The sequence below is a fragment of the Tribolium castaneum genome, chromosome 9 (assembly GCF_031307605.1).
Source record: "Tribolium castaneum strain GA2 chromosome 9, icTriCast1.1, whole genome shotgun sequence".
Classification (NCBI taxonomy): Eukaryota; Metazoa; Arthropoda; class Insecta; order Coleoptera; family Tenebrionidae; genus Tribolium; species Tribolium castaneum.
In genome coordinates this window covers 2,721,567-2,747,067 of record NC_087402.1, presented here as the reverse complement: position 1 = coordinate 2,747,067, position 25,501 = coordinate 2,721,567, and the positions used below count along the sequence as shown (strand labels likewise).

The 25,501-nt window shown below is 37.1% G+C and overlaps 1 protein-coding gene and 1 long non-coding RNA gene across 3 annotated transcripts; both read left to right on the top strand.

Annotated features, from left to right (window-relative positions):
* Positions 1-981: 981 nt before the first annotated feature.
* Positions 982-3,553, top strand: LOC135267079 (uncharacterized). 2 transcript variants are annotated; one of them, XR_010335343.1, is made up of 5 exons: positions 982-996; positions 1,137-2,433; positions 2,500-2,770; positions 2,824-3,322; positions 3,375-3,553. It is a non-coding gene; the product is annotated as an uncharacterized LOC135267079 (long non-coding RNA). The 2 variants fall into 2 exon arrangements; XR_010335342.1 differs by having other exon boundaries at positions 1,137-2,644; positions 2,712-2,770.
* A 692-nt stretch (positions 3,554-4,245) lies between these two features.
* On the top strand, positions 4,246-5,541 carry LOC661965 (helix-loop-helix protein delilah). The gene has a single exon (XM_968093.4). The coding sequence runs from the start codon at positions 4,692-4,694 to the stop codon at positions 5,292-5,294; it is 603 nt and encodes a 200-aa protein (XP_973186.1). The 5' UTR covers positions 4,246-4,691; the 3' UTR covers positions 5,295-5,541.
* The last annotated feature ends 19,960 nt before the right edge of the window (positions 5,542-25,501 follow it).

The following is a 25,501-nucleotide window of genomic DNA, read 5'->3' as shown; positions in this document are numbered from 1 at the left end:
TTGATATCAGCTTAGAATTTGAAAGCGATAATAATTTCCCAGCCGATACAAGAGCTTATTGTATTATCATTCATGATAGAATAATGCAGTACTATCCGTTAACAGGAATAATTAGACAACTGATATAAGGATGAAAAAAAGTGTTACTATAAGTGATAGTGCTCCGGAAGTACATAATCTAATAGTTTGGTCATATGCTTATCAAGATGCTAGAAAAGGAAACTATTGGATACAATGCGCTGCAGACAGAGAAAGGTTTAAGTTTAGAATTAATCAAATGAAAAATATTTTAAAGGAGATCTTAAATTCTGCTCATCGTGAACAAATTTTTCAGTCTAGATTTAAGTGTTCAACATGAAGGTAGTAGTGATTGATGTTCAAGGATTTTATATACCTGAATTCATCGTTAAAGAATTAACAATATTTGATGGACATCGAACTGGTCACTATTTGTTTAAATCACCGGTGCCGTTTCGTCAACTAAGTGCAGATGTAAAAAAACAAGTGAAATATTTAGAATTAAATCATCATCTATTACGTTACAACAGTGGAAATATCGACTATGAAAATATTTATAACATACTAGAAGAAAATATTATCGATGATGTTATCGATATTATTTACGTAAAAGGAAGCGTTAAAGAGGATTTTTTAAGACAATTTTTCGATTCAAAGGACTTTTACCCTAGGATCATCAATTTGGAGGAAGCAAACTCTTGTCCAAAATTGCAACCACAACTTCCGTTATGTATGCATCATTACTTAAAAACTAAAATATGTATCTGTAGTCTTAATAATGTACGGTTTATTTATAATTATGTAATTCAGAATTTACCGAAATAAACGTTTAAAGTTTTAATCTCGTTTCCTTCTCCTACTTCATTAACCTGCCCTCTCCACTCTAGTTAAGATTACAAAAAGTATAAAGGGATCAACTTTTAGTGTGTGAAATAATTTTTATTGAAATATCAACAGTCAACACAACCATCATGTCTAGTAAGTAGAAATAATTTTTACATTATTTTATTTTAAATTTTTTCCGAATCAATTGTTTGAAATTTAATTACAACACTTCATCATCAGTCTTAATAAATTAATGTAATCTATTTATTAAATTTCTCTTTCTTTTGTTACAGAACATCCCGCAGGTTACTATGGGGACTATAACCCAGATTTGGTTGTTAACCACGCTGGGTTAACCGAAGAGGAGGTGGACCATCTCCTCACCCAAATTCCCGCGGGCACCTTCGAGTGGGTTTCCCTTATTAACATCTATCTGCGACTGGAACCGCCCCCATCCCTTGGAGGTTATTTTGATATTTTTACCGTGGGGCGCTTGACCGCCGCGATAGACACCGATGAGGAGCGGGGTATAATTGACATTTGGGTATGGGTACATTAAACCTCATACATGTTGGATCGTTTTATGATGTTCATAGCGTTTTTTATGATGTTCATAGCGTTAGGTTTGGCTTAAAAACTGCAATTAAAAATTTATTTAGGTGTATGACTTTTTTAGTTTAAGTATGTAGTTTGTTTTATGTATAATAAAAAATAATATTCATTCTGATTATTTTTGTGATCTTATTTCCTGTCTAACGTTTTTTTCTTGTAAATTTATGAATCAAAAATTTTATAAATATCCAGTTGTATTTGATTATTAATTTATCGTTACAATCATTTTCCCCAAAAAATTTATATCCAATAGTTTACAAACAATATATACATTTCTAATAGTTAAAACACATTTATACATCTTTTATAAAAAAAGTGGATTTGTTTAATTGAAATAGGTAAAAATTCATATCCAAAACCTTAATTAATTACTGGGCGGTTAACATTTTTTACCAAAAGATTTTGAAGAATTTACAACAATTTATCATAAACCCTCAACAGATGATATAGTAATTATTGTAAAAGCTGAAGTTTATATTTTTTTCATTATCTACTTTTAGATTTAAAACTAATTATCCGAAATCTATAAGCGAAGAATTTAAAATATCAAGTCCAATTTCGGCAGCGATAACAACTTACTCAGGTGGTATTTATCTTTTTCTCAGAGATAATACATATATTACATTATCTAGTTGCATCTCTGGATATAATGTTCCTGGTTTAACAAACGAATTATTTGAAGGTGTTCCTAATAAAATAACAAGGACATTTAGATATTTAAACGGAAAGCTGTACTTTTTTAATGAAAATAATTACTTTGAATATGATGAGTTTACTAAGAGTGTCATACAAGCGGGACCTAAAACTTTATCTATATTTAACATTAATTGTCCGCGAGAACCCATCTTAATTCAATTGAAAAAATTATCTTTTAAAAAGATTATTACACACAATGCAGTCCTGGTTGAAAATTTAACAGATTATACTCGTGAAGAAGATAGTTGGTGTAGTTGGTGTATTCATCAGTGTTTGTTTACAGTAAGTTTATATTACAACTTAATAAAACGTTCTTTCTAAACATCTAATTTAAACATCTAATTTCAGCTTCAGACCTACAAAAGTTGTGCCAAAAAGACGCATCGTAAGTTTATCGAAAATATTGACTTCGGCACAAGTTCTTCATCCACAAATTCTTCCGATTCAGACTACTGAATTCTTCTCTAAAACCAACATAAATAATCTTTTTTTGGTAAATTCTTTAATTTTTTAAATTTGTTTACCACATTTGATTGCTAAAAATGTGTTTAATTTTTTAGGAAAATTTTTATCAAATTTTTATCAAACAAAAAGTGCGTCACAAAATTCCTACGATAAGGTAAACCACAAAATTAGTATTAAATCATATTTTATTTCATTTTTATTTTTTAGGAAAGCGTGTTATCTGTTAACCGCAAAAATTGATTATAAAAGTTCCGTTTTTTACACATTTCACCAGTTTTATTAAAACTATCTTTGTGAGAAGTTGTATGTGCTCCGCTGTGTATTTTTGCATTTAAATTTCAAAGGATTCTGTAATGGCTGATCAACTATTAAATCTGAATAAAATTGCTGCCTGTGAATATACTGATACATATGTCAGTGCCAACGATTTGGAAGTGAACAAGAAATATAAAATCATCAATTTAACCAAGGCAAACACACAACATGGGGTTATGATGGTAGCATATCTGGACAACGTCGGTAAAGTTTTTTTACCTAAACGACTAACAGCAGTTATGAATGATACCATAATTACGACACTAATGGAAGGACTCGGATCTTATTTGATTTATATGGGACGTAAGCAAGCTAATGGAAATCAGGAACATGATGCCCACATTTTTAATTTCGAACGTATTGTTCACGAAGATTAATGTAAAATTTTTTGGTAAGTGTCATGTTCACCTCTATTTAAAAAACTAATTTATGATTTTTTTCAGGTTTCCAAAATAGACAGCACTATCCACTCTACCTACCTGAGGTTCGACTCCCCATGGAAGGAACAACAACAACAACAACTTTTTTTGCATTATATTTTAAACAAATAACAAAATAAACTTGGTGCGCAACAGACAAGTTAGGCAAACAACATTACAAAAATAAAAAACTACATATACTAGGTTTTTTTTCCTTATCGATAAAATAATGACTTTCCTTTATTAGTTATTAGTGACAAGCGCGATGATTTTCTGATATTTTGCTTAACTCAATACAGCATGTATTGTATATATACTTCATGTATTCACAATTGCACATTTCAAAAATCATATATTCAAAATTTCACAACCCCAAAAACCAAAAATTTCACAACCCCAAAAAGCTACTACTACTACTACTACTTGTTTTCTTGGTTGCATATTCGCAAACGGGCGGGGGGTGTGTTTAAAAAAAAAAATGGAGGCCAGCGCCATCTTTGATTGACGGCTGCGCTGACGGCAGCGCCATCTAGCGAAAAGTTTGCAGACCGTGGCGCCATCTAACGTGAGAATTTAGGCGGAATTTGTGACGACATCGGCGCTACCAACATTACACCCAATATTAATTTTTAAATAAATTAAAATTTTGGCGCCATTTTTTTTAACAAACAAACATGGCCGACTAATTTCAAATATTAATTTTGAAATAATTTAAATTTGGCGCCAATTTACCATTAAACAAAAATGACCGCCGCCGACTTTCAAACTTCCAAGATGGCGACGATTATTATTATTATTATTATTATTATACTACATAAATATATTTGCATCATCACAAATGGCGTCAGTCGGCCGCAGGCCGGCTGACCAGCTGGTCGCAGGCCAGCGAGCTGCGATTACGCGCTTGCGTCTGCGGCTGACTGACACAATTTTCACACATGCGCAGTAGAGGGAGGTGGAGGTGGTTTTTGAACCGGCTATCTCTATCTACTACTGCGTAATTCTAAATTGTGACATTTATTTTGGTGTAAATTTAAGCGCAAAAAAGTGAAAAAATTGCCTTCAGACAATGTAATCTCGGAATTCGCAATGTAACCATCGACCGTAGAATTTAACGATCGTCAAATCAAACACTCTCCAAACGTGTTTGTTCTCCGTCTCCAGTGTTTACCACTCTTGAAAACCGTCCAGGAAGTAACCGAATTCCAGCCTCTTCTCATCTCGCCCTTAGTGCGCCTCGTGTCGAGCAGTGCGGGAGTAGTCCCGCGCTAGTGGGAGATAAGTCTGCCTTCAGCCTCTACCTGAGCGCAGTGTCGCCTCCGCGGTCCATTCGCCAGCACCATGCTGGAGTACGACGAGCTGTCCGAGCGCCTCGGCCTCGCCTCGGACTACACCGACTCCAACAACAACCCCAAGCCCAGCCGCGGCGACAAGTACTCGCTGCGGCCGCGCTCGGTGCGGCGCCGCGGCGACGACGTCCAGGTGCCCAAGGCGCTCAAGTCCAAGCCGAAGCAGAAGCCGGCGCCTCTCAGCAAGTACCGCCGCAAGAACGCCAACGCCAGGGAGCGCAGTCGGATGCGGGAGATCAACCAGGCCTTCGAGGCGCTGCGCCGCGCCGTGCCCCAGATGGGCGACCACCTGCACCCCAGCAACGAGAAGCTGACCAAGATCACCACGCTGCGGCTGGCGATGAAGTACATTTCCGCGTTGAGTGCAGTGCTGAGTAACGAGCCGGCCCAGGACTTGCTCTCGGATTGCAGTGAGCTGGACTGTTTCCTCCTGGAGTCGGACGGTGAATCGTTGCCGTTGCATAGTGATCTCAGCGACCACTCGCTCACGCCGGCGGACTTCTCCGTGGAGTTCCCGGAGGATTCGCTCGCGCTGTCCCCGGACTTGGGCGAGCATTTGAGTCACTTCGATCCGTTCCTCGCGGGGTTCAGTTAACCGGAGTTTTGTAAAAAGCGTTGTTAATTTATTGTTAATGTGGTGGCATTTCTTGTAAAGTTTCAAGTGCCTTACGATGGACTGTATATATTGAGTTATTTTATATATTGATATATACGACTGCAGTTGCAATATTGCAGCATGACATTTACTTAAAGCCAGTCATGCTCATATTTATTTATAAGTAGAAGTCGCTTTTATGTAATATATCGAAATCTTAGCAGATAAATATATTATTTCTGCATAATTGTCGTTTTATTTATTAGTTTGAGATTTATTGACAAACACAGCGAAATGCAGGTAAGTTTTTTGATAAATGACACACTTATTCACTAATTAAATCACTCCACTTTTACGAATTATACACCCATTTATCTTCTTGAATTAGACTCACTTTTGACCACACTTTTTCTTGTTTATTTACCACTGAAACCCAAATCAAAACTAGTTATAATTAATGAGTCACTTAAATGTTTCTGATTAATCTTAATTTGCAATTACAGTTGTAACAATTAAATGTCTCGTAATAAATTAGGTGACAGTTTTCAACCAAAAACGGACACTAATTTATCACCTCCACTTAAAATTTTAATGATTAAGTAAATTGTGATTTTTAATTAAAACTTTCAACGAGAAACGAAATTAAGAATTTTATTGCAAAACTTGATTAACTCAAAATTCCTGAATTTTTAATTTTTAATGCCGCTTACAAAAGATAAAACACTTACTTTAGTCCCCATTTACTTTACTTTTCATCAACTTACTAAATTACTAATTACACTGTTTTTACATTTTTTTCTTTTTTTAAATGTGCTGAATGCTAACAAGTTCGCATTTAAAATTTTGAAAATATTTTTTGTGGCTGTATGAGTTTATTTATTAGCAACTAAAAGTTCAACAGTGGATAGTGGATTCTGTCCAATATTTTATGCAGAATCTATATTTGCAATCTGTTTGTTTCGTCAATAAGTTTCGTCAAATGTCTGTTTTTGAGGAAAATCATACAACGAAATTAACATTTTCCGCGCGTGCTTGGAACCTAAATATTTAAACTAAAAATCAATTATAGCAACTAAAAAATTGTTTTTTTATTATGGAGTTGATGCAGACAAGTAGTCTTTCTAAAAAATTGATTAGGGATGCGACAAAGTGAAATCGAAAAAATAGGTACCACCGACTTTTGGCTTTTTCCTGAGCGATGTTTCATTTTTTACTAGAATTTTTTTTGCCAAAATTGGAAACCCGACTTGGCCCAATTATTGCCCATTTAAAGTTGCGGGTAATTAGCGAACAATAGACCACCTTTCGGCTGATTGCGCGTACTCGTCGTGGGTAAAAAGTGGGTTTGTCTTGTCGGTCAATGCAAAGCTGTTCAAGTGGCTTAGAAAAAATCATGCCGGCTCTTTCGGAGTCAAGGTGATCTTCGGCGATCTTCTTAAAAGGGTTTTAATTAGAATTCATCTGATGCTCTGTGTGTTAATGACACGAATTTTCCCTCTCGCACATTCGCGTAACCTGAAAAAATCGAACCGAAACGGAGAGCCTATAAATATGTAGAGAGTTGCGGGCGCGTCCTTGGAAGGACAACGTTACAAGTTAATAGCTCCTATTTATTATTTATAATATTGTAATTATATGGCAATCAGGATAATGATATTAATGAAGTCTGAACCCGGCCCATTGTCTAGCGAAAATCTCGACGTGTTTTCTTATGCTAATCCCCGACTACACGACTCGAAAATTTCCTCGCTCTGTATTTTAATGATCACGCAGCAGGTGTCACCCCGGATCCCCGGATACGGATTCGTAAAGCTAATCGCGATTGGTGCCGAGCTGTCGCGATTTGAATTTTGATTGGCTGACTTACGACGCCTACATCATCGCGCCGGTATTTTTAGTGTGAAAGTCCAAATATCTAGCGCTCGTTATTGTTATTACACCACTTACAATAAGAGAATCGCGCACTATACGTTTATTATGCACATGGCTAACATTCGAAAAAGATTTCGCTTCTTCAGACAGAATGCCAACGACGTTGCGAGCCACAAAAATGCCAAACAATCGACGATACATGCTTTGCAAAACATACGTAGATGCAATTTGTACGCCTAATGATATGGAATGCACGCATATTACCGCAGATTTAGAAAATAGCCAACTTGTGCGATCTGCACACGGGCGGCTCGTCAACAACACTAAAACTAACTCCTGAAATTCAGATCTAAACCTATAGATGATGTTCCTATTTTTCATGTTTCTCAAATAGTTTCCCAAAATTTCTGCCTGTTTCATATTTTGCGGGCCAAATTTGAAAGGTTCCTGTTGTCCGAATGAATTGAAATCTTGCACACTTACGTAATCTTAAAGTTAAATTTAATCCTAAAGTTAAAGTTCGTTTATTTCCCGACTAGTACTACCAGAACAGCCCGAAGTCAGAAATTTCCTTTCCAGCTATGCATTCTAGAACTTGTCAGTGGACTGGAGTAATTGTTTCGCACATTTCTGTAGAAGGATTTGGTTATTTAATATGAGGATGCGAAGCTTTCTATTGCTTGGTATAGAATAAATGCTTTTATTTTTATCTAAATAGGCTTTAATTGTTTGCTGGAATTTGGTCGAGCGCTGGGAGGAAGAAAGCGACAGTTTGAAGACTTTCCATTTTTCTCTTGGCGAGGTTTGAAGTGGTGCGCCTCTGGTCTCCCGTACCGACCGCAATACATTATGTATGTCAATTTATTAAATGAGCCCGTGCCAGAAGCTGGACTTGCACAAAAAATGATTTATATTTAGCTTGTGTCTCGTCTTGTCGATTTTATTGAGGTTGTAAAAAAGCAATTTCCAGATCTGGGATTATAAAGTGATAAATGTGGATTTATCGAAACGTTTATGTCGAACAAAGTGAATTCTCGTCGGTATCTAAATGGTCGCGATGCATTAAGGTCGGATTCATACAAGTTTCCCCTATCAATGTTAAATGTTTTAATTAAATAGTAGCAAGTTGTGCGTTTGGGAAAGCGCGCTGCTCATGAATAGAAATCAGCGATTAAGTCAGTGAGCGATTTTCCAGCACCGAATTCTTCCGTGCTGGAAAAATCGCAATAAGGAGGTTCACCTCGCGCATAATTGAATTGTTTCAATTAGATAAATTCTTGTCCGGTAAAAGGGCAACTTCGTGAAGCCATCTAAAAAATCGAATATCTAATGAATGAACTTTCGACCGGTGACTCGACTATTTGTTAGTGCAATTGCAAAAGCGGGCAAATGACGTAATTTGGTCGAGGGCAGGGGATGCTGTTCTAATTAAAGAGTTCCTCAAGGTATTATTAATCTGGCGGCGATATCAGTCAAAGATGGTAGTCACGATCTGGGCGCTCTAATCTCCTATAGATTGTTCTTCGGCCAATTAACTTTCCTGCTGCTGCTTTAACAGAGATTTATGCTTCCTTAAGGTGGTATAAATGTTATACTTTGGACAATTGATTTCGTCCCAGATTGGTTTTTACATGATCGGCCGTTTTTAGTAATGGCCCGAGCGCTTCCGCCATATTATTGGTTTTTATGGACACGATATAGATGTAACCATAAATTAACTTTACTATTAATCACGATTTTTGAGCGGATGCGTGCTACTATTGGCGAGAAATGAATGAACTGATGAGCGGTATTGAGCCGGCTGATGGACCACTTAGTGCTTTTAAGGACACGATTGTTCCAGCGTGATTGATTGGACGAATGGCGATTTTAGCAATTTTAGAGTTCTATCCCGCGGCGGTTTTCGAGGAATTTGAAATAAATATTCCCACTTTGTAAAAATTTTAACAAGGTGCGGTCGCTGGCAGGAAAAAATGTTTTCTGCCATCTAGTTTTAGATATATCCTGCTCTGTTGAAATATCACCAAATTTCGTGGATTAATGCCTTTTTGGCCATCGTCCCGATTTTTCATAAAAACAAATCGGTCACGCGATCTCAAACGTCGGTGAAATCGACGGGGTGTAACATTGCTACTGCATACCACATCCGAAAACTGGTCTCTTATATTAATCGGTTGATATCTCAGTCTTCACAACCGGCGAATCCATCTGACATTAATCGCATCTTAACGACACAACTCGGCCCTAGCAAAACTTGATTTCTCTCATTGACTCCTCATTTAAGCTCCGATAGTTGAAATATCAATCATCGACAATTGTTGCGGCCGAAATGAGCTGTTGGCTCTTGTATAAAGCTCTAATAATGTTATTACGGAAGAAAGAACCCGTAATTAATCTCGGATTTGGTGCTAAGTCCGTGTGGCTCATTAAACTCGTATAGTTCGCACGCCTTCACAACACCGGCGCCCTGCGACGCCCTCAAAGGTCAATCTAATCCAGGTCACCACTAATCCGATTTAATTTATTAGTGAAAGCAAAGAAATCTTCACACAATGCCAAACTAATCGGAGATTTGAGAAACGATAATCGTGGTTAGACGAGGTTAAGCTCGGTTTTGTTCTGACCTCGCGGGATTGCCAATAAACGGAGTCTTTGTGGATTTTTACGCACGGTCAGTTTACATCATTAGACGCATTTACATTTCATCGATCGCGAATAAACTACTTAAGACTTTACCCTGCAAGAACTCGATTCACTTTAATACAAATAAATACAAATGCATTTGCTCAGTAATAATAAATTGCCGGCTGCAATTTGCATTTATAAATAAACGCCGCGATGATTTAGAGACGTTTCAATGCGGTTGCAGTTGCAAAAGTGACAAAACGAGAGAACACTATTCCCCGTTTTGCAAACTTCGCCAAATTCGCAAATTGTTTTAAAAATTATGCACTAGATTTTTTCCTGCAGCTGTGACCGACACCAGGACGTAGAATCTTGTTTAGTATTTTCTGGGTTAGTTTGCTTCGGTTTCGCGCTGTCATGAACTGTGGTGCATTCGCCCCGCAGGTGCACTTGAAATCACGTAAACTCTCGAAAGAAACAACAATTACCGAAATTCCGGCGTCAGCTATAAACCAAACGGGCGATAAAGCGGGCACAAGTGTTAAACATGGTTAAAATGTTAGTTTAATGCATTATTAATCCGAGAAAGAAAGCGCCTTTTGCCAGCAGGACGGCTCCGAAATCGCGTCTTGGGTAATTATATTTTATTTGGCGAGCGGACACCCTGTCAACAAGGCAACAAAACGACAGTGTTATTTGCTAAAAATGCTAAACCGACCCGGTATAACCGTCTCGTATTTTTTCCGAGTCGCGGTTTTGCGCGATTATTTATAGGAGGGACGCGGAGGCGATTATTAATAACTTTATTGAGTAAAGGGGGTATTTATGTGTCCGTTCACTTCTCCAAATGCAAATTTCAAATCGTTATTGTAGCGTTTATGTGCTTTTTAAATATATTGTTGCGTTTAATGGTATTTAGACGATGTTAAATATTCCAGGTTACGACTTTCTGATATCCAGAGCGATGGACGATCACAGTGTAATAAAACTTAACACGATCTCATCGCTTTATTACTGCCATAACTTGCGCAATTTTTATCGTTTTGTGGTTGGGGGAAGAGATAGAAACGAGTTTGGCTCCTAGTGGCAGAAACCAAAAAAATCCTGTTCGTAGCGAAATTCCTTCCTGTCAATTTGTAGATAAATAATTTATAAATGCAACAAAAAGCTTTCTTATGTATAAACACTGTCATATAATAAATATATCATTAATCATTGGGTTTGCTTGACGTACAATGCAACTTACAATTCTACGCTTCTTCTAGTTCTTCAACAGTTCAATAAGGCCATCTCTGGCATAAAGATTACCATCGTTGATTTTTATCTCCTCTCGCATATGAGATGACAAATTTAAAACTGCGCTTCGAACATTTTTTACGTGTGATAAAATGTGACAATAACGAATTACAAAAATTCATGCGTTGTAATAAATTTCGGTTCGGGTTTGATAGTCTCGAAAATATCCCGGGAGAGTGAAATATAAGAGCAGGTACCAATTAAAGTAGACACGGAACACGCCGGAGCGGCTAGGATGAGTTATTGCCGTTCATCATGAGCATTCTTATCAGTGTTATCTGAGAGCAATTAGTGGCAGCGATGCACGAGGCCGATACAAGACACGAACTGTCAGGATCGCGCCACTAGACATGTCCCACGCCGACGAGTGGGAAAACACCATTTTCCGCCCTTAAACACCCCAATTAATTAAACCAGATCCGAGAAACCACCACGATTCCTTCACGAATTCAAGAGAAAACTCGCTGAGAATAAGAAATTTTTGATCAACACTTGAGAACAATGTAAAAAAAGTCCTTAAAAATTAAATCCTAAAAGTTTTCTTACTTATTGTCCTAGTTGTTTGATTGTTTTTATTCTAATAAAGTTCTCGTACTTAATTACTTCTCCTCTTTGAAAAGGATACAAAAATGTTTTGGTCAAAATTGAATGCATCAAATGGCAAATAGCAGAAAGTTACCTACATTATTTTGCGTTTTTCCAATCTTTTAGTAATACATTTTCTGGCCAAGAACATCGGTGTTTAGTAAAATTTGGTCAGACAATAATTTTGTGTATCAGATTTCCTCTGAGTTTTTTTCTAATTTTCTCTGATTTTTTCGATTTTATTAAGATTGTCTCTAATTTTTTTAAATTATTTTTCGTGATTTCCCCAAGATTTCCTCTAATGTCTCCAATTTAGTAGAGTGATATCTTCTACGGTTTTCCTCTATAACTACAAAAATAAAAATCTAATTTTAGTAAAACCTCTCAACAACGGACACCGATAGAAACTTTTAATTGTCCGTTGTGGAGAGGTGTCCGCTAATGAGAGGTGGAATTTTTAATAAAGGTTTTGTTACGTTTTTATAAAAATGTCCGTTGTGAAGAGGTGTCCGTTATTCGGAGGTGTCCGTTAAGGGAGATCTTACTGTAATTGGCAATGGTTTGTGAAAATAAGCCAAAAAATCAAGGAACAGGCGTTTCTAAATTTAATACTTTTACGAAATTGCTTAAAAAATTACCCAAAATTAAGTCAAATTGGATAGAAAAAAGTACTATTTATGTCATTTTAAGTACTTATATTAAATAGGTTTATGAGTTAAAAGCTCAAATTTTTGAAAATTTTGTCATTCATTTTGTCATTGTATCAAATCAAAAGTAATTAAATCTCATTGGTTAAAGCTGAGATTATTGTTCCATTTTTTAAACGGTTATAAAACATGTGTTGTTCAACCAGAAATGTAATTATTTTAGGAAATATCGTGGAAATAAGGAAATTTTTAAACATATCTTACCATTTTTAACATTATTTAATTATTTATTATTTAATTCTTATATTACTCTTCATCTATTCCACCGATGATCTGAGTTAAATACCTCTCTCGTTGCGTCCTCGATCCAGCACTGTGAAGATATTTTACGCCAGCAAAACGAAGAAAAATAGGTATAATTTTAATTTCTCATAATTATTTGTTAATAGACAGCCTCGGGCAGATACTATTCAGTTAGTTTTTTGGTTAAAGAAACACTTGCAAATCAATCAAAAAATTTTATGAGCCGTTTAGAAAAAATACATTAATTATTATTAAATATAAATTTTGAGTTTTATGATTACGAGTAAGTTATTTGAAAATGGAAAGCATTTGAGTTTGAGCGATGGAATTGGAATCAGCAATAAAACGCGAAAAAATATCTTTTGGGGGTTTAATGTATGGGTTGAGAGCCGTGTGGGTCTGTCGATCTTTATTGTGTTGTGTTTTACAAATTGTGTTTTTGGTTTTTGCCATTACCATATTTTGGCGGCCGTTGGTCGAGTGTAAGACGCGAACAGCGACGCGCATTTCGTTATCGTCTCAATCTGAAGTCAAATCGTGAGACGTCGATGGTCTCTTTAACGAAGAGGAATCTTTTAATCGAGATCCGCAAAAATAATAAGGCTTTGGTAGAGTTTACGGCAACCGGCTCTTTCGCAACCGATACTATCTCCGAACAATAGGGAATTTTGTTCTGTCCGATTCGTTGTTGGCTCATGACCGCAGAAGTAGAAACTCACCGCGAGCTCTATTTATGTCGGGTCCTGCTCATAATTTCGGCGAGATTCGTTGGGGAAAGTTCGTGCGATAAGATTTCTGGTTCGCGAACGGTAATTTTATGAAAACTGTGCAGACATTCGATTAAATCCGAGTCATATTTATATTGGATTGGGAGGTACCGTTAGGTATCCATAAAGTATTCAATGACTTCACTTAATTAGAGAGCAACTATTTTACAATTTGCAAAAATGCGCAACATCTGCAAGATCAAAGGTTAGCTCCGTGAACTTATAAAGATTTTTTAAGCGCAGCGAGCTTTTTTAGCCAATAGATAAATGACACGCCTTCCGGGTTCTCTCTGCACGTGCATGGTGTAGCGTGAAGGGGTCGATTAATTTGGAAAAATCGTTGCGAAACCCCATCAAACATCTCGACGTTCGAAATTGCGCCAGAGAAACGCGCCGATCCCGACCAGATAAGAAAATTGCAACATAGAATACTGTCTGTCGGTCATTTAGTCTCGGAGGTGTACAACACAGATTGACCTGACGGTGTTTAACCTATGAACCGAAACGTGAGATTCATTCTTTTTCAGTAGTCATGTACGAATTTTTCTCGGACGCTTCCGCGGGGCTAGTCCGGGGCTGGAACCGATTTACATAAATTCTCGGGTTAAGGTTAAAAGACCGAATCATAATGCTCTACTACAAGTTATTGTTACAGCTCCAACGACATGAACATGGAAAATGAAATCATCATAAACGTGATTTGTTTGTTTGCATACCGAATCACGAACAGATCGCGACATGAGATCACTTCCGACTTGACCCCGAGACTAATTTTCTCGCCAGACACTTGGAATTTTAGTCGAGAAAGTCGCGCAAAAATTTTGGCGCCGCCACCAAATATCAAATTTCGGCTGCGTGGGAACTCGAGAGGATAAACGACTATAATACGACCTGGGAAAATGCAAACATATTCTAATAACACTTCAAAATTTAGAACAAGGTGTTAATGAACAGCTTATATAGGGAGAGACTGTTTACTACGTGCTAAATAAATAAAACAAACATGGGCGGTATCTCCACTCACTGTTCTCATCGGAACTTTTTACACCTTTACACACAAAACTGCCCAAAACTAAGGGCTCGCAGCCAAATCCTCTTCAAACACTCTGTAATTTGCCAAAAGCAAACCAAAAATCGAACCGAATTGTTTATCAATTCAAATATTTAAAAGTTGTAGCACAATCAAAAAAAAAATTAAAGCAAAAAAACTGTCTAAAGACAATTTCAGCCTCATAATTTGTTAATTATTATTATTTTTCAATCAAAAAATTGAACTAAAATACATAAACATATTAACAAAATAATAATAAAAAATACCTAAAATTCTTTTACAAGAAATCGGACAAGAATTCAGTTACGACATTTCGGATCGTTCTAAATTATTATGTGAGTTACAGATAAATTTGTCAATTTTGCATTTTTTGATTTCACGAGCGAATTAATTGAATTCTTGGAATCGACCCGACGTATTTTCGGATCAAGATTCCATCACCGGGCAAAAATCCCGAAAAATGTGTCCGATGGTCGATAAGGAAGTCGCAATTGTCGGGAATGTCAAAAATTTGCGCGTTGGAAAAATCGCCGAGATTGGTTTTATGTTAACAATAAAATTATCAACATATTACACATTCTGTGCGATCGATACGATCTAAACTATCAATACTCAGTCCGGAATTAATTGATAATCGATAAAATCGGCAAATCGGCCCATTGAACGTGAGAAAATTTCTACAAGTCGTGACAGTTTATTGACCCGTTTTAGATTTGTAGTCGAGTGTTACAAATTATCGTAATTATCATCGAGATTTTCATACCGAATCAATTATCATCAATTACAAGGATAGAGACATTGGGGCTTTTAGTTGTGGGTCAGCGTATTTTCTATGTTTCGATAAGTCGGTGCTGTTTGATCTGAATTGAAGTCGGACCACCCAAATCCGTGAAAGATTTTTTTCCTGATTACAAGATTGTGTTTGTTTTTTCGAGCTACTGGGGATTGTTTCAGCTACGTTTGATTGATTTACGTCTAACTAATTACTCGCTATGATTGATAATGGTTGAGGCGATTTCTAATCATTGGTGGGACGCGAAACAAGGAAAAGTTATGTGTTTGGTGTAGTGGACAAAGACCACATACGAAGTGTTAAGTGATCAGTAACATAATATCGAGGGATTGGCGCGAAAGAATTCCTATTTGTTGTCGTGTGCCGTAGCACAGCGACTTAATTAATTTCGATTTTAGAGACGTTTCGACTCGGCTGGACGTCTCTTCAGGTCTAATTGCGAGTGGAATAAATGGGGAATGATGGGACGTCTCGTTAAATCCATTACTTAATTCGGAGATAAACAACGCGAGTTTATCATTAGAATTTTTCGTTATTTTTTTCTAATGGAAAAACGCAATTAAAACACGAATATATGAGGCATCGTATTACAATAAAACTGCCATAAACGGCGAATATTAATAGAATTATTAATGGCTCGGGCTCGTTGCTGTAATGAAAGAAATTTGTAAGATTATACGGATTCATAAACGCACACTGTTGACGTTTATTAGACTCCCCACATAGAAAAAGGCGCCTTTACGAAAATATAAATCGATCGGTTTCGAGATGCGCCTCTGCTTCGTTACCTTTGCCGGGTCTCTGCGCCGATTAGAAAAAACCTAACGGTAGAAACTATTTTTATTGCTTCTTGTCGTCTAAATTTACCAGTTTCTATTTTGATGAAATGAAGCTTTCAGCAGCTTCGTAAAGTAAACTTGCAGAAAGACAAGTTAATTTTTTGTTCGCCCATTTATTTATTTTTCGGGGTAATTAATCGAACTGTTCAATTTTGTGGTAATGGCCACTTGTGTAATTAATAAAGATGGGGCCACCCAGCCTACGGTATTTCCCTATCGATTATCATCCGAAAACGAGAGGGTGTCAAATGTCAAAGCAGGGATTGTAGGTCCGGAGGCAAGAATCATCACCGACACCTGTTCCCTGTTCTTTGAAGTTGAGAGCATTAGTCACTTGCGACAGGACAATACCGAAAGTTAATTTGCTTCTTCAGTTAACACGCAGTGTAACCTCGAGTTATCTTTTCGAATAAACATACAATACTTAAATAGGAGCGAAAATATCGGTTCGTATTGTGTCGGTTGTTTATAACTCCGGGCGAGTACGGACGCTCCGGGGCTCGCATTTTCCTCCCATAAATTATCATTTCGGATAAGTTAATTAGTTCCAGTCGAACAACGAAACTAATTTAAATGAAAACTGGACGCGTTTTCGCATCCCAAATAATTGTCGATAAATCACAAAAAAACGCCTCAGACTCGCTTATGATTTAGCACAAAAAGTCGTCTAGGAGATAAATCAGACAGAGGTTTGAAGACGCCGAAATTCGCCGGACTAGAATTTAGCATTTCGTCTTGTTTTACATTGAATGGTGATCCGAGACCCATAAATTCCTCTATTGAAATGTATTCAAAGTCTCGGGATTTAATTTTCTTTTCTCGTCCGGCGGACAATTAATAAAAACCGGCCTCGAAATGTTTTGTCTTTTCACACATCGAGTGTGACTTCAAATGTTTCGATTACTGGAAACAGATTTTTTTCGCGCATTCCGAGCCGCCGGAGGAATCCTCAATGGCCACGGTCTTGACATAGCTAACACTTTTCGAAAATACTTAGCACGCAGCAAATTAAAACCTACGCCGCTCTCGGTACAATTTGAACTCTATAAATATGTTAATTTGGCTCTTGGTATTAGTCAAGCAAATTATCTCTTTACTGATGTTTGTTTAACGATTTTAGATAATTTATCGTGACTTTTAAGGATTAGGAGAAAGACGAGAGCATTAACTCGCCTCGATTAGCTACGCCGCCGCGAGCTCCAGCAGTTTTTGGCTTGAATTTGCTAATTAATCCGGAGGCAACCAGTAGCCCGGACATGAAAAATCAAAACATGGCTGTGTCGTCACCAATTAGCTTATTACTGTTTTGAATTTGACCTGTGCGGAATTCCCCCGCGATGGAATTAATTAGTAGTTGGGAAAAAACAAAAGACGGGAACGTCCAATTAGGCGGGAAAAGACGTTCAACACAAAAACGAATGAATGAGTGAAACATTAACGAGTTGACATTTAAATTGCGTTTTAATTCGTGCAATTTATAGTAAGTAAAAATATAATCAATTTGAGGAGTTGCCATCTATTTAGTCGGGATGAAATTAAAATTGCTGGATGATTGGACAACATCCGTTCCCATCCTACTATTAACGAGTCAAATATTGGACACGTTGTCAAGACCAGAGAGCTTCTTAGGATTTATCGCCTTTGCACCGGAGGTTTTTTCGCCAAGGACTCCTCTTATTGTCGCTGTAAACAACACGCCAATCTGCCTCCAGATACTCGCCGTTTTATTACACAGGGACGGACCTCACCACCTTTTTAAAATTTTAGTTGGGAAATTGTAATTTTTGCGAGCTTCGCTGTAATAAAGTTCGGGATTCAGGTTCGAACGGCAAATTTTTCAGGATTTATTATTTCGCCATTGCTCTTTTTTCGTCTCGTTCTGGTGCCATAAACAACGCTCCGCTTTATAAACTCGAAATTTTATTATCGCAGCCGTGTAAGAAAACGGTAGCTCCGACTTGCATAAAATAAACAACTAATGCAATACAAATATTTTTGCGCCTGGATTTCTATAAACAGGCGTGGTTTAACAATGCACCACTGTCAACGAGAAGCTTCTCATTGTCCGTCATTCGTCTCTCGTCTCGTTCGCTTCTGTTGGCGAAAAACGCTACGACCGGGCTGCTGTGGAGCAAAATACAGGGCAACTAGCGAGGAATTATTGGTTTGGATCGTGGTCTACAAGCGAACAGGTCGATGTGGCAATATCAAAATATAAGTACCATCAAAGCGTCGTAAATAGAGAATTTATTACGACCGGACCGTGCACAAACTCAAAATACCACGGAGAAAAGTGGGATGCTTTCCACCACAATGAAGAGAAAAGACGCCCACGATTCGGTTATTATTCATTTGGATTTTTACCGCTGTCGAGGTAATTTAATGCCAGATTATAATTAATTTCGAAAGTAAAAATCCCAAATCTGGGTGTAATTTTCCTGTCAGACGTGAGCCACTCCCACATGGGGTGATAATGGCGTGACAACTCGTATGAAAATCCGTCCCTTTCGTAAAAATCGGTTTGCACCCGATGCATGTTCACATGCTCGTTATTACATGCATTAATTTATATTAAATAATATATTAACTGGTTTTCTGATTTATTAGACAAACGTATGCATACTAAACAGGCAGAGTGTAAAGTTATAAATATTTATTAATTAGGTGTCCTGTTATTTATCGATTGAAAATGCGCCAAGATGCCGTAAAAATCACAACAGTAACGACGGCCACTTTACGAAATTCGCCCGCTTTTATGCAAATTTTAATTAAAACATATTCTCGTTTCGGGAGAGCTTCCAATTAATTTTTATCATAGTGGCAATACCACGGCCATGTAGGTGGACGTTAACATTAAGGAAAAACTTCACGAGATAATAAAGACTAGCGAGATGGAACAAGAGCCAATCGAAAGAAGTTAAGGACATAAAGAAAGACAATTTCATCATTGTATCAATTTGTTGGGTTCGGTTTACGACGAAGCCGAACAGAAATCCCGCTTTCTAGACACGCTCTTAAATTTACTCCCAGGCGCGAAAAACGGTAGAAATAAATAATTTGGTGTTTAGGAATTAAGCCATTAATCGGGATATTTCCCTGGCCGGTTGGCCGCCCCGGGCGTCTCAAAATTATTTATTATAGGCATTGTGTGTTGGACTAAACCAACATTACGTCTTGAAAAGATGACAATCAACAAGTTTAATTACTTTTCAGGTCAGTTTAATCGTTCTCGATCGCCTTTTGTTGTATAATAATTCAGATATCATTAAGGCAAAATATGACCTGCAAAAATGCCGTGCTCTTAATGAGGCCCAGGCCCGTGTTTGACTTTTTGTTCGCTCGAAAATTCGCTATTAAAGTCGAGTACTGTCCTGGGCCCCGCATGGGGTCTCATGCCTGTCTCGGAATTACACAATAATACGTCCCGGGCATAAAAGTGACTTTGCTGCCAGTTGATGTGATATATGGATTAATAAAATACGGAATCGAGTCTTGTGTGGTCTGGCAAAAATTAGGGGGAAAAAGGGCTCGTAACGAGATGAATTTATGCGAATGACCGTTAGAAGTAAACGAACATAAATATAGGAAAGTCCTAATTTACGTTGCGTTCCTTTGAGTCAAAGAAACCGAATAAAAATCCAGAATGACTGCACGCAGAGTTGTTCGTTTGTGACGGCCGATGAAAGAACTACTAACTTTCAATCAGTCGCACGATTCTGGCTTTTTATTCGAGACTTAGAATTATTGCTGGCTTTGCTGTGATTATTAGCAATGATACGAAAAAATTCTGAGGTAATTTATGAACGATTTCGAAAATTATACATAACATATAAATAATTTAAACGGCCGTAACATTTTGTGGGCGGGAAGGAACTACACACACCTTCACTGACATATTATGCACACCCACTAATCTATTCTCATTTGGGAAGACCTACGAAATGCATTTAACTATATTTAGGCTTTATACATGAGATTTTTATTTATTGGGGGACCTGACACGCAACAGGTACAAAACTAACACTTCGAACTTTATGGCCGAGCACCTCCAAGAAAGCGTAGCCGCAGCATCAATTACTCATTTTTCTCCCAGTTTTCGAACAAATACAAATCGACTCGCGATGTAAAACCTCTTAATTCGTGTCCAAGTGCGGTTATTAGCATGAAACAGTTAGTAAAAATAGCTATCAAGTCTCTGAAAACTATGAATATAAATAAGGTGGAACAATTGAAAATCCGCCCGAGCGGAAATGCGGTGCTGCCAACCGATGCACGCGAACCAACTAGTGCGTAAAATTATACTAAATATCGCTGTCACACGTCCGACCGGTCTGTCGGATGTTTATTCGGCTATCTTTAAAAGATTTATTTCAATTTCTAATGGAATCGCCTGTTTACCGGTGTTATATGGCGATTAATTAATTCCATGCGGACGGATCGATGATAAATAAGCCGATATGCACTCGACCGGTCACGATTTACAGCTGAAACTTCTAATGCAATTACGGGAAATAACTCTTTCGATCGCAACGAAAAAACCAAGACCGGACTTGTGGTAAATTCGACGGCCCGCCCGGTCGTAAAGCATCCTCGAGCGGCACCTCGGCCAGTGGTGGAGAAGCCCCTCCTTCACCAATTTTTTTGAATATTTTTTACAAGTGTGCAAATAAACAGTACTTGAAAAGTTCATCGTTTTTTACAAGAAGTAACCCCTTTTCTCACCTAAAATTATTTTTACGTTTCCGAAATGAGCTACAATATGTTTTTGCATTTTGCATAGTATATTATTGGTTGCTTCATTTTTAACGTCTTGACTGCATTTCCCCAAAACAATCTTAAAGCACTAAAGCTCGTAGCTTTGGTGTCTTGGTGTTTTCGTCAAAAAAGTCAATTTAATTTCAAAACCATGCAAAATCGACCCACAAAAGTCAAAGACGAGAAAGTGGATCATATTCCTCAACCAATTTTTTAGTTATTTTTTTCCAAGACGGTCTAAATATCTACTTATTACTAATTTTCTTTGGAATTTGGAAAAGGTGATCAAACGTAGATTTAGCAAGGACAGCTTTAGTTTTTGGTGCAAATAACAGACCCCAGTGTCGTAATATCACGATATTTTTGCCGGAAAAACGAAATATAACTCTCCTTTTTAATGTAACATTAAATTTGTAATATTTGGTCTTTCTAAAAACTTTTATTTAACTTGCTTTGTTGTGTGTCTGTCTGTTTCATATTTTCCGAGACAAATTTGGAAAAGTATACCTGTTGTCCGAATGAATTGAAATCTTGCATACTTACGTAATCTGTGTGACAATGCAATTCTATATAGTTAATTACCCCTAAAAGCTGTTATAAGTTTTAGAATCCTAACCAGGAAGCACAAATATTCTCCCTTGTTAGAAAAATATTATTTTTTCTTTTTTAGTCCATTTTTTATAAAAGCTTAAAAAAGACTTTTTTTGTACATATACTTGTTATTAACAACTCAACTTATAATGAACAAATTAGATTTTGGTAAATCATTATAGAAAACAAAAGCATATTTTATTCAGAAAAAATAATATTCATTTGAAAATTAAAATTCACACAAAATATGTTACAGTTGTTACAAAAATTCCAGCGAGTTTTCACTTTGTTTTGTATAGTTATTATTTTGTGTCTTGTAATGAAATTATGAATTTTATTGAAATTAGTTTAGAGAAATTTAGAATGAGTAGAAATAGTGTGGACGTGTGGCCCTGGTGGCATCTGCGGCACTGCTTGGAGTGCCCGTATGGAGTGACTGTGCTAAAAAATTAGTTTGCGCACCATCAGCCTGTATAATTGCAGTTTAAATTCGCGCGTACCGAAATTTGCATCATCATAATTCATTTTCAACTATGTCGAAATTACACGGTCATGTGTGTAGTCGTCGCACATCCATCACGCGCAGGGACGTAATTAAAGAAAAAGCCAATTTTCACCACACATAAATCGGCGAGAGACCGGGGTACACTTTAAATGCTCGCTTATTATCAGCGGCCACCTGGACAACTTGTTGATGGCTAAATTGCCCATCAATATATGGGACGTGAGATTTCTCGAGCTTTTATTCGACCACAAGCTCCTATTGAAATTTCGCACACGCAAATTCGCCGAAAACGTATGCAAATTATCAATTTCGGTCCGTTGCACTTTTTGACGATATTTTCGCGTGTAATTAATATAATAACACTTGATTTATGGACGCGAAGCGAAACGCGAAAATTATTTAATTATCTTCGACACTTTAAATCTGACCCCGAAACGAGAGTAAATTGTCATCGGTTCGATCACAGATTCCGGTTGCACAATCCACCAACACGAGACATTTATTATAAATGACCGCCGAGAGAGAAAATGTCACAGCGACTCTCAAATGACAATGTTCCAGTTATTATCTTAGATATATTGTTTTGTATATGTGTATAGTAAAAGAAGCAAGACGCCTACATGAGTATTCTTGTACCAATTAAATGTACCAGATTATATACGATCATATTACCACTGAATTACGACGTTGCCTCAGGTATCCAGTAATACACCGATCTGCTTTATTGTAGAATGCTACTAAATATAAAGCAGCTTTAATAACAGCCGAACACGACCAGCTTTCTTGTAATTGCCGCATACAGATGTTGGCGTCACTTTATTGCCGATAGAAACGCTCCAAAATTACACAAACCCCAAACATCTATTCATCTGCAACTCCTCCAAGTCAAAAATTAAACAAAATAACTACGTATACAAAATTCAAAATCTGTGGGTATATTTATTAAGTATATTTTTGGAAAAAATAGTTTAGTCTAGTTTTTTTGACCTGAGATGAAAAAAAATATGCAAAAATCACAATAATTTAAAAGGATAAGACTAAAATATTAAAATACTGATAGGGCCATAGATTGACGAGTATCTCATTTCAATATTGAGCTTTATTTTAATATTTAGCTTATTCTGCAAGAACTTAAAAAAAATATAAATTTTACGTGAATCTATTAAACTGTTGAGGTTTTGGCTTCGGGAGAAATGTGCTCGTGTCCCCGTGACTAGCCGGACCCTGGGACAGGACGAGCTGGCGATTGTTGAAAATAATGGTTTTTAATTGCTTTGATTATGGTTTTATTGGCCGATTTTAACTCGAAATTGAGCTTTTGTCAAATGTGGGAGCTTTTCGTGCGTTCTAACCAATCTTTGTAACAAATACTTTCGAAAGTTTTTTTTTTCGGTAGTCTTGTCCGGTCAACGGTACCGGTTAAAGAAGAATCTCATTTTTCAGCCGCCGCCGGTTCGCCGAGCTGTATAATTATCACACGTACATTCCGTGCTAATAAGTCGTTGTTGATGGATGGGCAAAGACGGGGCTGCTCTCGATCAAATATTTGATTTAGTTTTAATACGAAAAATTCCAGCGGGTCGATTAAACGTGGGCGGCCGAATTTCAAACCGCCCTTTTAAAAGAACAATACCGCCATTAACATATTAATAACGCTCGTATTGTCTATGAGAACAATACGCGGAGACGCATTACGGTCATTAAGTGAGGAAATTGCAGATTAGATATCAAATTGATTCCGAACATTAATTGTGGATGTTATCCGATTAGTGGCTTTCTTCGGGACATTGCACAATGCAATATCTCTTGTTATTTGAATATGCAAATTCGTTGCTGCGAGCTGTTAGAACTAAATCAAGGTGGAGGATTGGATGCTCCGCAAGTGTGAATAACCTTGTATTGGGGAGGAGGGAAAACCAGGATCATACACACGACCGTAATATATCTTAATCTGCTTAAGAGATTACTTCGATACGCACTACCTGAAGGAAATCATTACATTGGTTATCTTTCATCAAAGAACTTTGGTAAAAGAGAAAAAGAGCGATTTATGCACCAGCAGGTGTCAAAAGGCCTAATCCCGAGATTTTTACGGATTACGTATCGACGGAGGATTTTCTCCCGTGATTAATGTCAACCTCAAAGCGCCTTATTTAATTAATGTACAGATAAAATCGTACAACTTTTAATTAATTCTTCTCAACTTTTGGTTTCTATTCGATTCACGAGTGTTTATTTTCCTCGTCTTCACGGTCAAGTGGGAGGACTACTTCCCATGTCCGTTCGAGTAGTTAAGCTTGAATTATGTCACGATTCTTGCTAATTAAAACGTTTTCTCCGATATTTTGTACGCACTTCCTACATTAAATTGAATCGATAAATTTCATAATTATACGACACAAATCTTCGGTTTATCGCCGCATTGTCGATTCAAAAATGTACCGAGCTAATGGAACTCTTATCTGATGTGATACGAAATTTAAATCGAATTTTTTGTCGTTATTTTTCAGGCCGTAGCAATATTTCATCCCAAGATTGATCGCCATATATCTTCAAGCATTGCCCAATTTTTTCTCTGACACCATAATAGGAAATTTGTAACACATCGCTACATCTAAATAAACGCTCAAGACGGCAATAAATCTTTGAATATTCCGATGGGCACTCGAATTTTTAATTTCAGTCAGAGCGAAAACTAACACGTTGAAAAATTCTCATGACAATTAAAGCTTGAGATTTTACAATTCAGGCGGTGTTTGTAGGGGCTCGGCCACTGAACCATTTGCTTTTAAATTACGGTTAATTACTTCAAGTTGATTCGAGATTCTAATTTCTAATTGCGACTGTTAAAATTCTGACTGCCGTTTCTACAAGTCATTGTGCATGTAAATCCCTTGTATAATAATATGTGAACAGACCATTAACAATAATATGAAATTTATAACGTGATAAATTTAAATTTAGACATGACTTAACTAGCGATATTAGACTTGGTGTGGATTATTTACTGCATTGGGCACTTTTAATAATATATTTGACGTTTATAGACCATCATGGGCAAGAATAAACTAATATGGTCAGAGGCTTTAAAACATTAATTTTCCTCAAATTATACAATTATCGGCGTAATTGGACAACAACGTTTGACAAGTTGACGAGATGTAGGGTTATTGCTTCTGATGAATGTAGGGCGATTTTTCAAAGTTTGACGCAATCAGGGCTGAATGGCCCTTAATTGGGGTTTTCTTCAAATGTAGTGCGGCCATAAGTTTGTTCTTGATTGCGCAATTATCGGACAAGTGGACAAGTCCCGTAGAAGCGAGGTTATTGCCTTATCGGACACTGACAAATACTGGGCGATATTTCAATACCTCTGCACTCTTTATAGGGCAATAACGGACAATAGTCCTTAATTATTAAGAACAATGAAGGAACTTCTCCCGCTAATTATAAAAAACGACCTGTTTTGCACTAACGATCCGGAATCAATTACTCACTCGCGCTCCAAGCACCTGGACGTCATCCCCGTGGAGGTCAGGTCTTGACCCCCGACCGGGAGTCCGGCGCGTAATAATTAC

Coding starts and splice junctions, on each gene's coding strand:
- LOC661965 (XM_968093.4), top strand. CDS start 4,692: ATGCTGGAGTACGACGAGCTGTCCGAGCGCCTCGGCCTCGCCTCGGAC.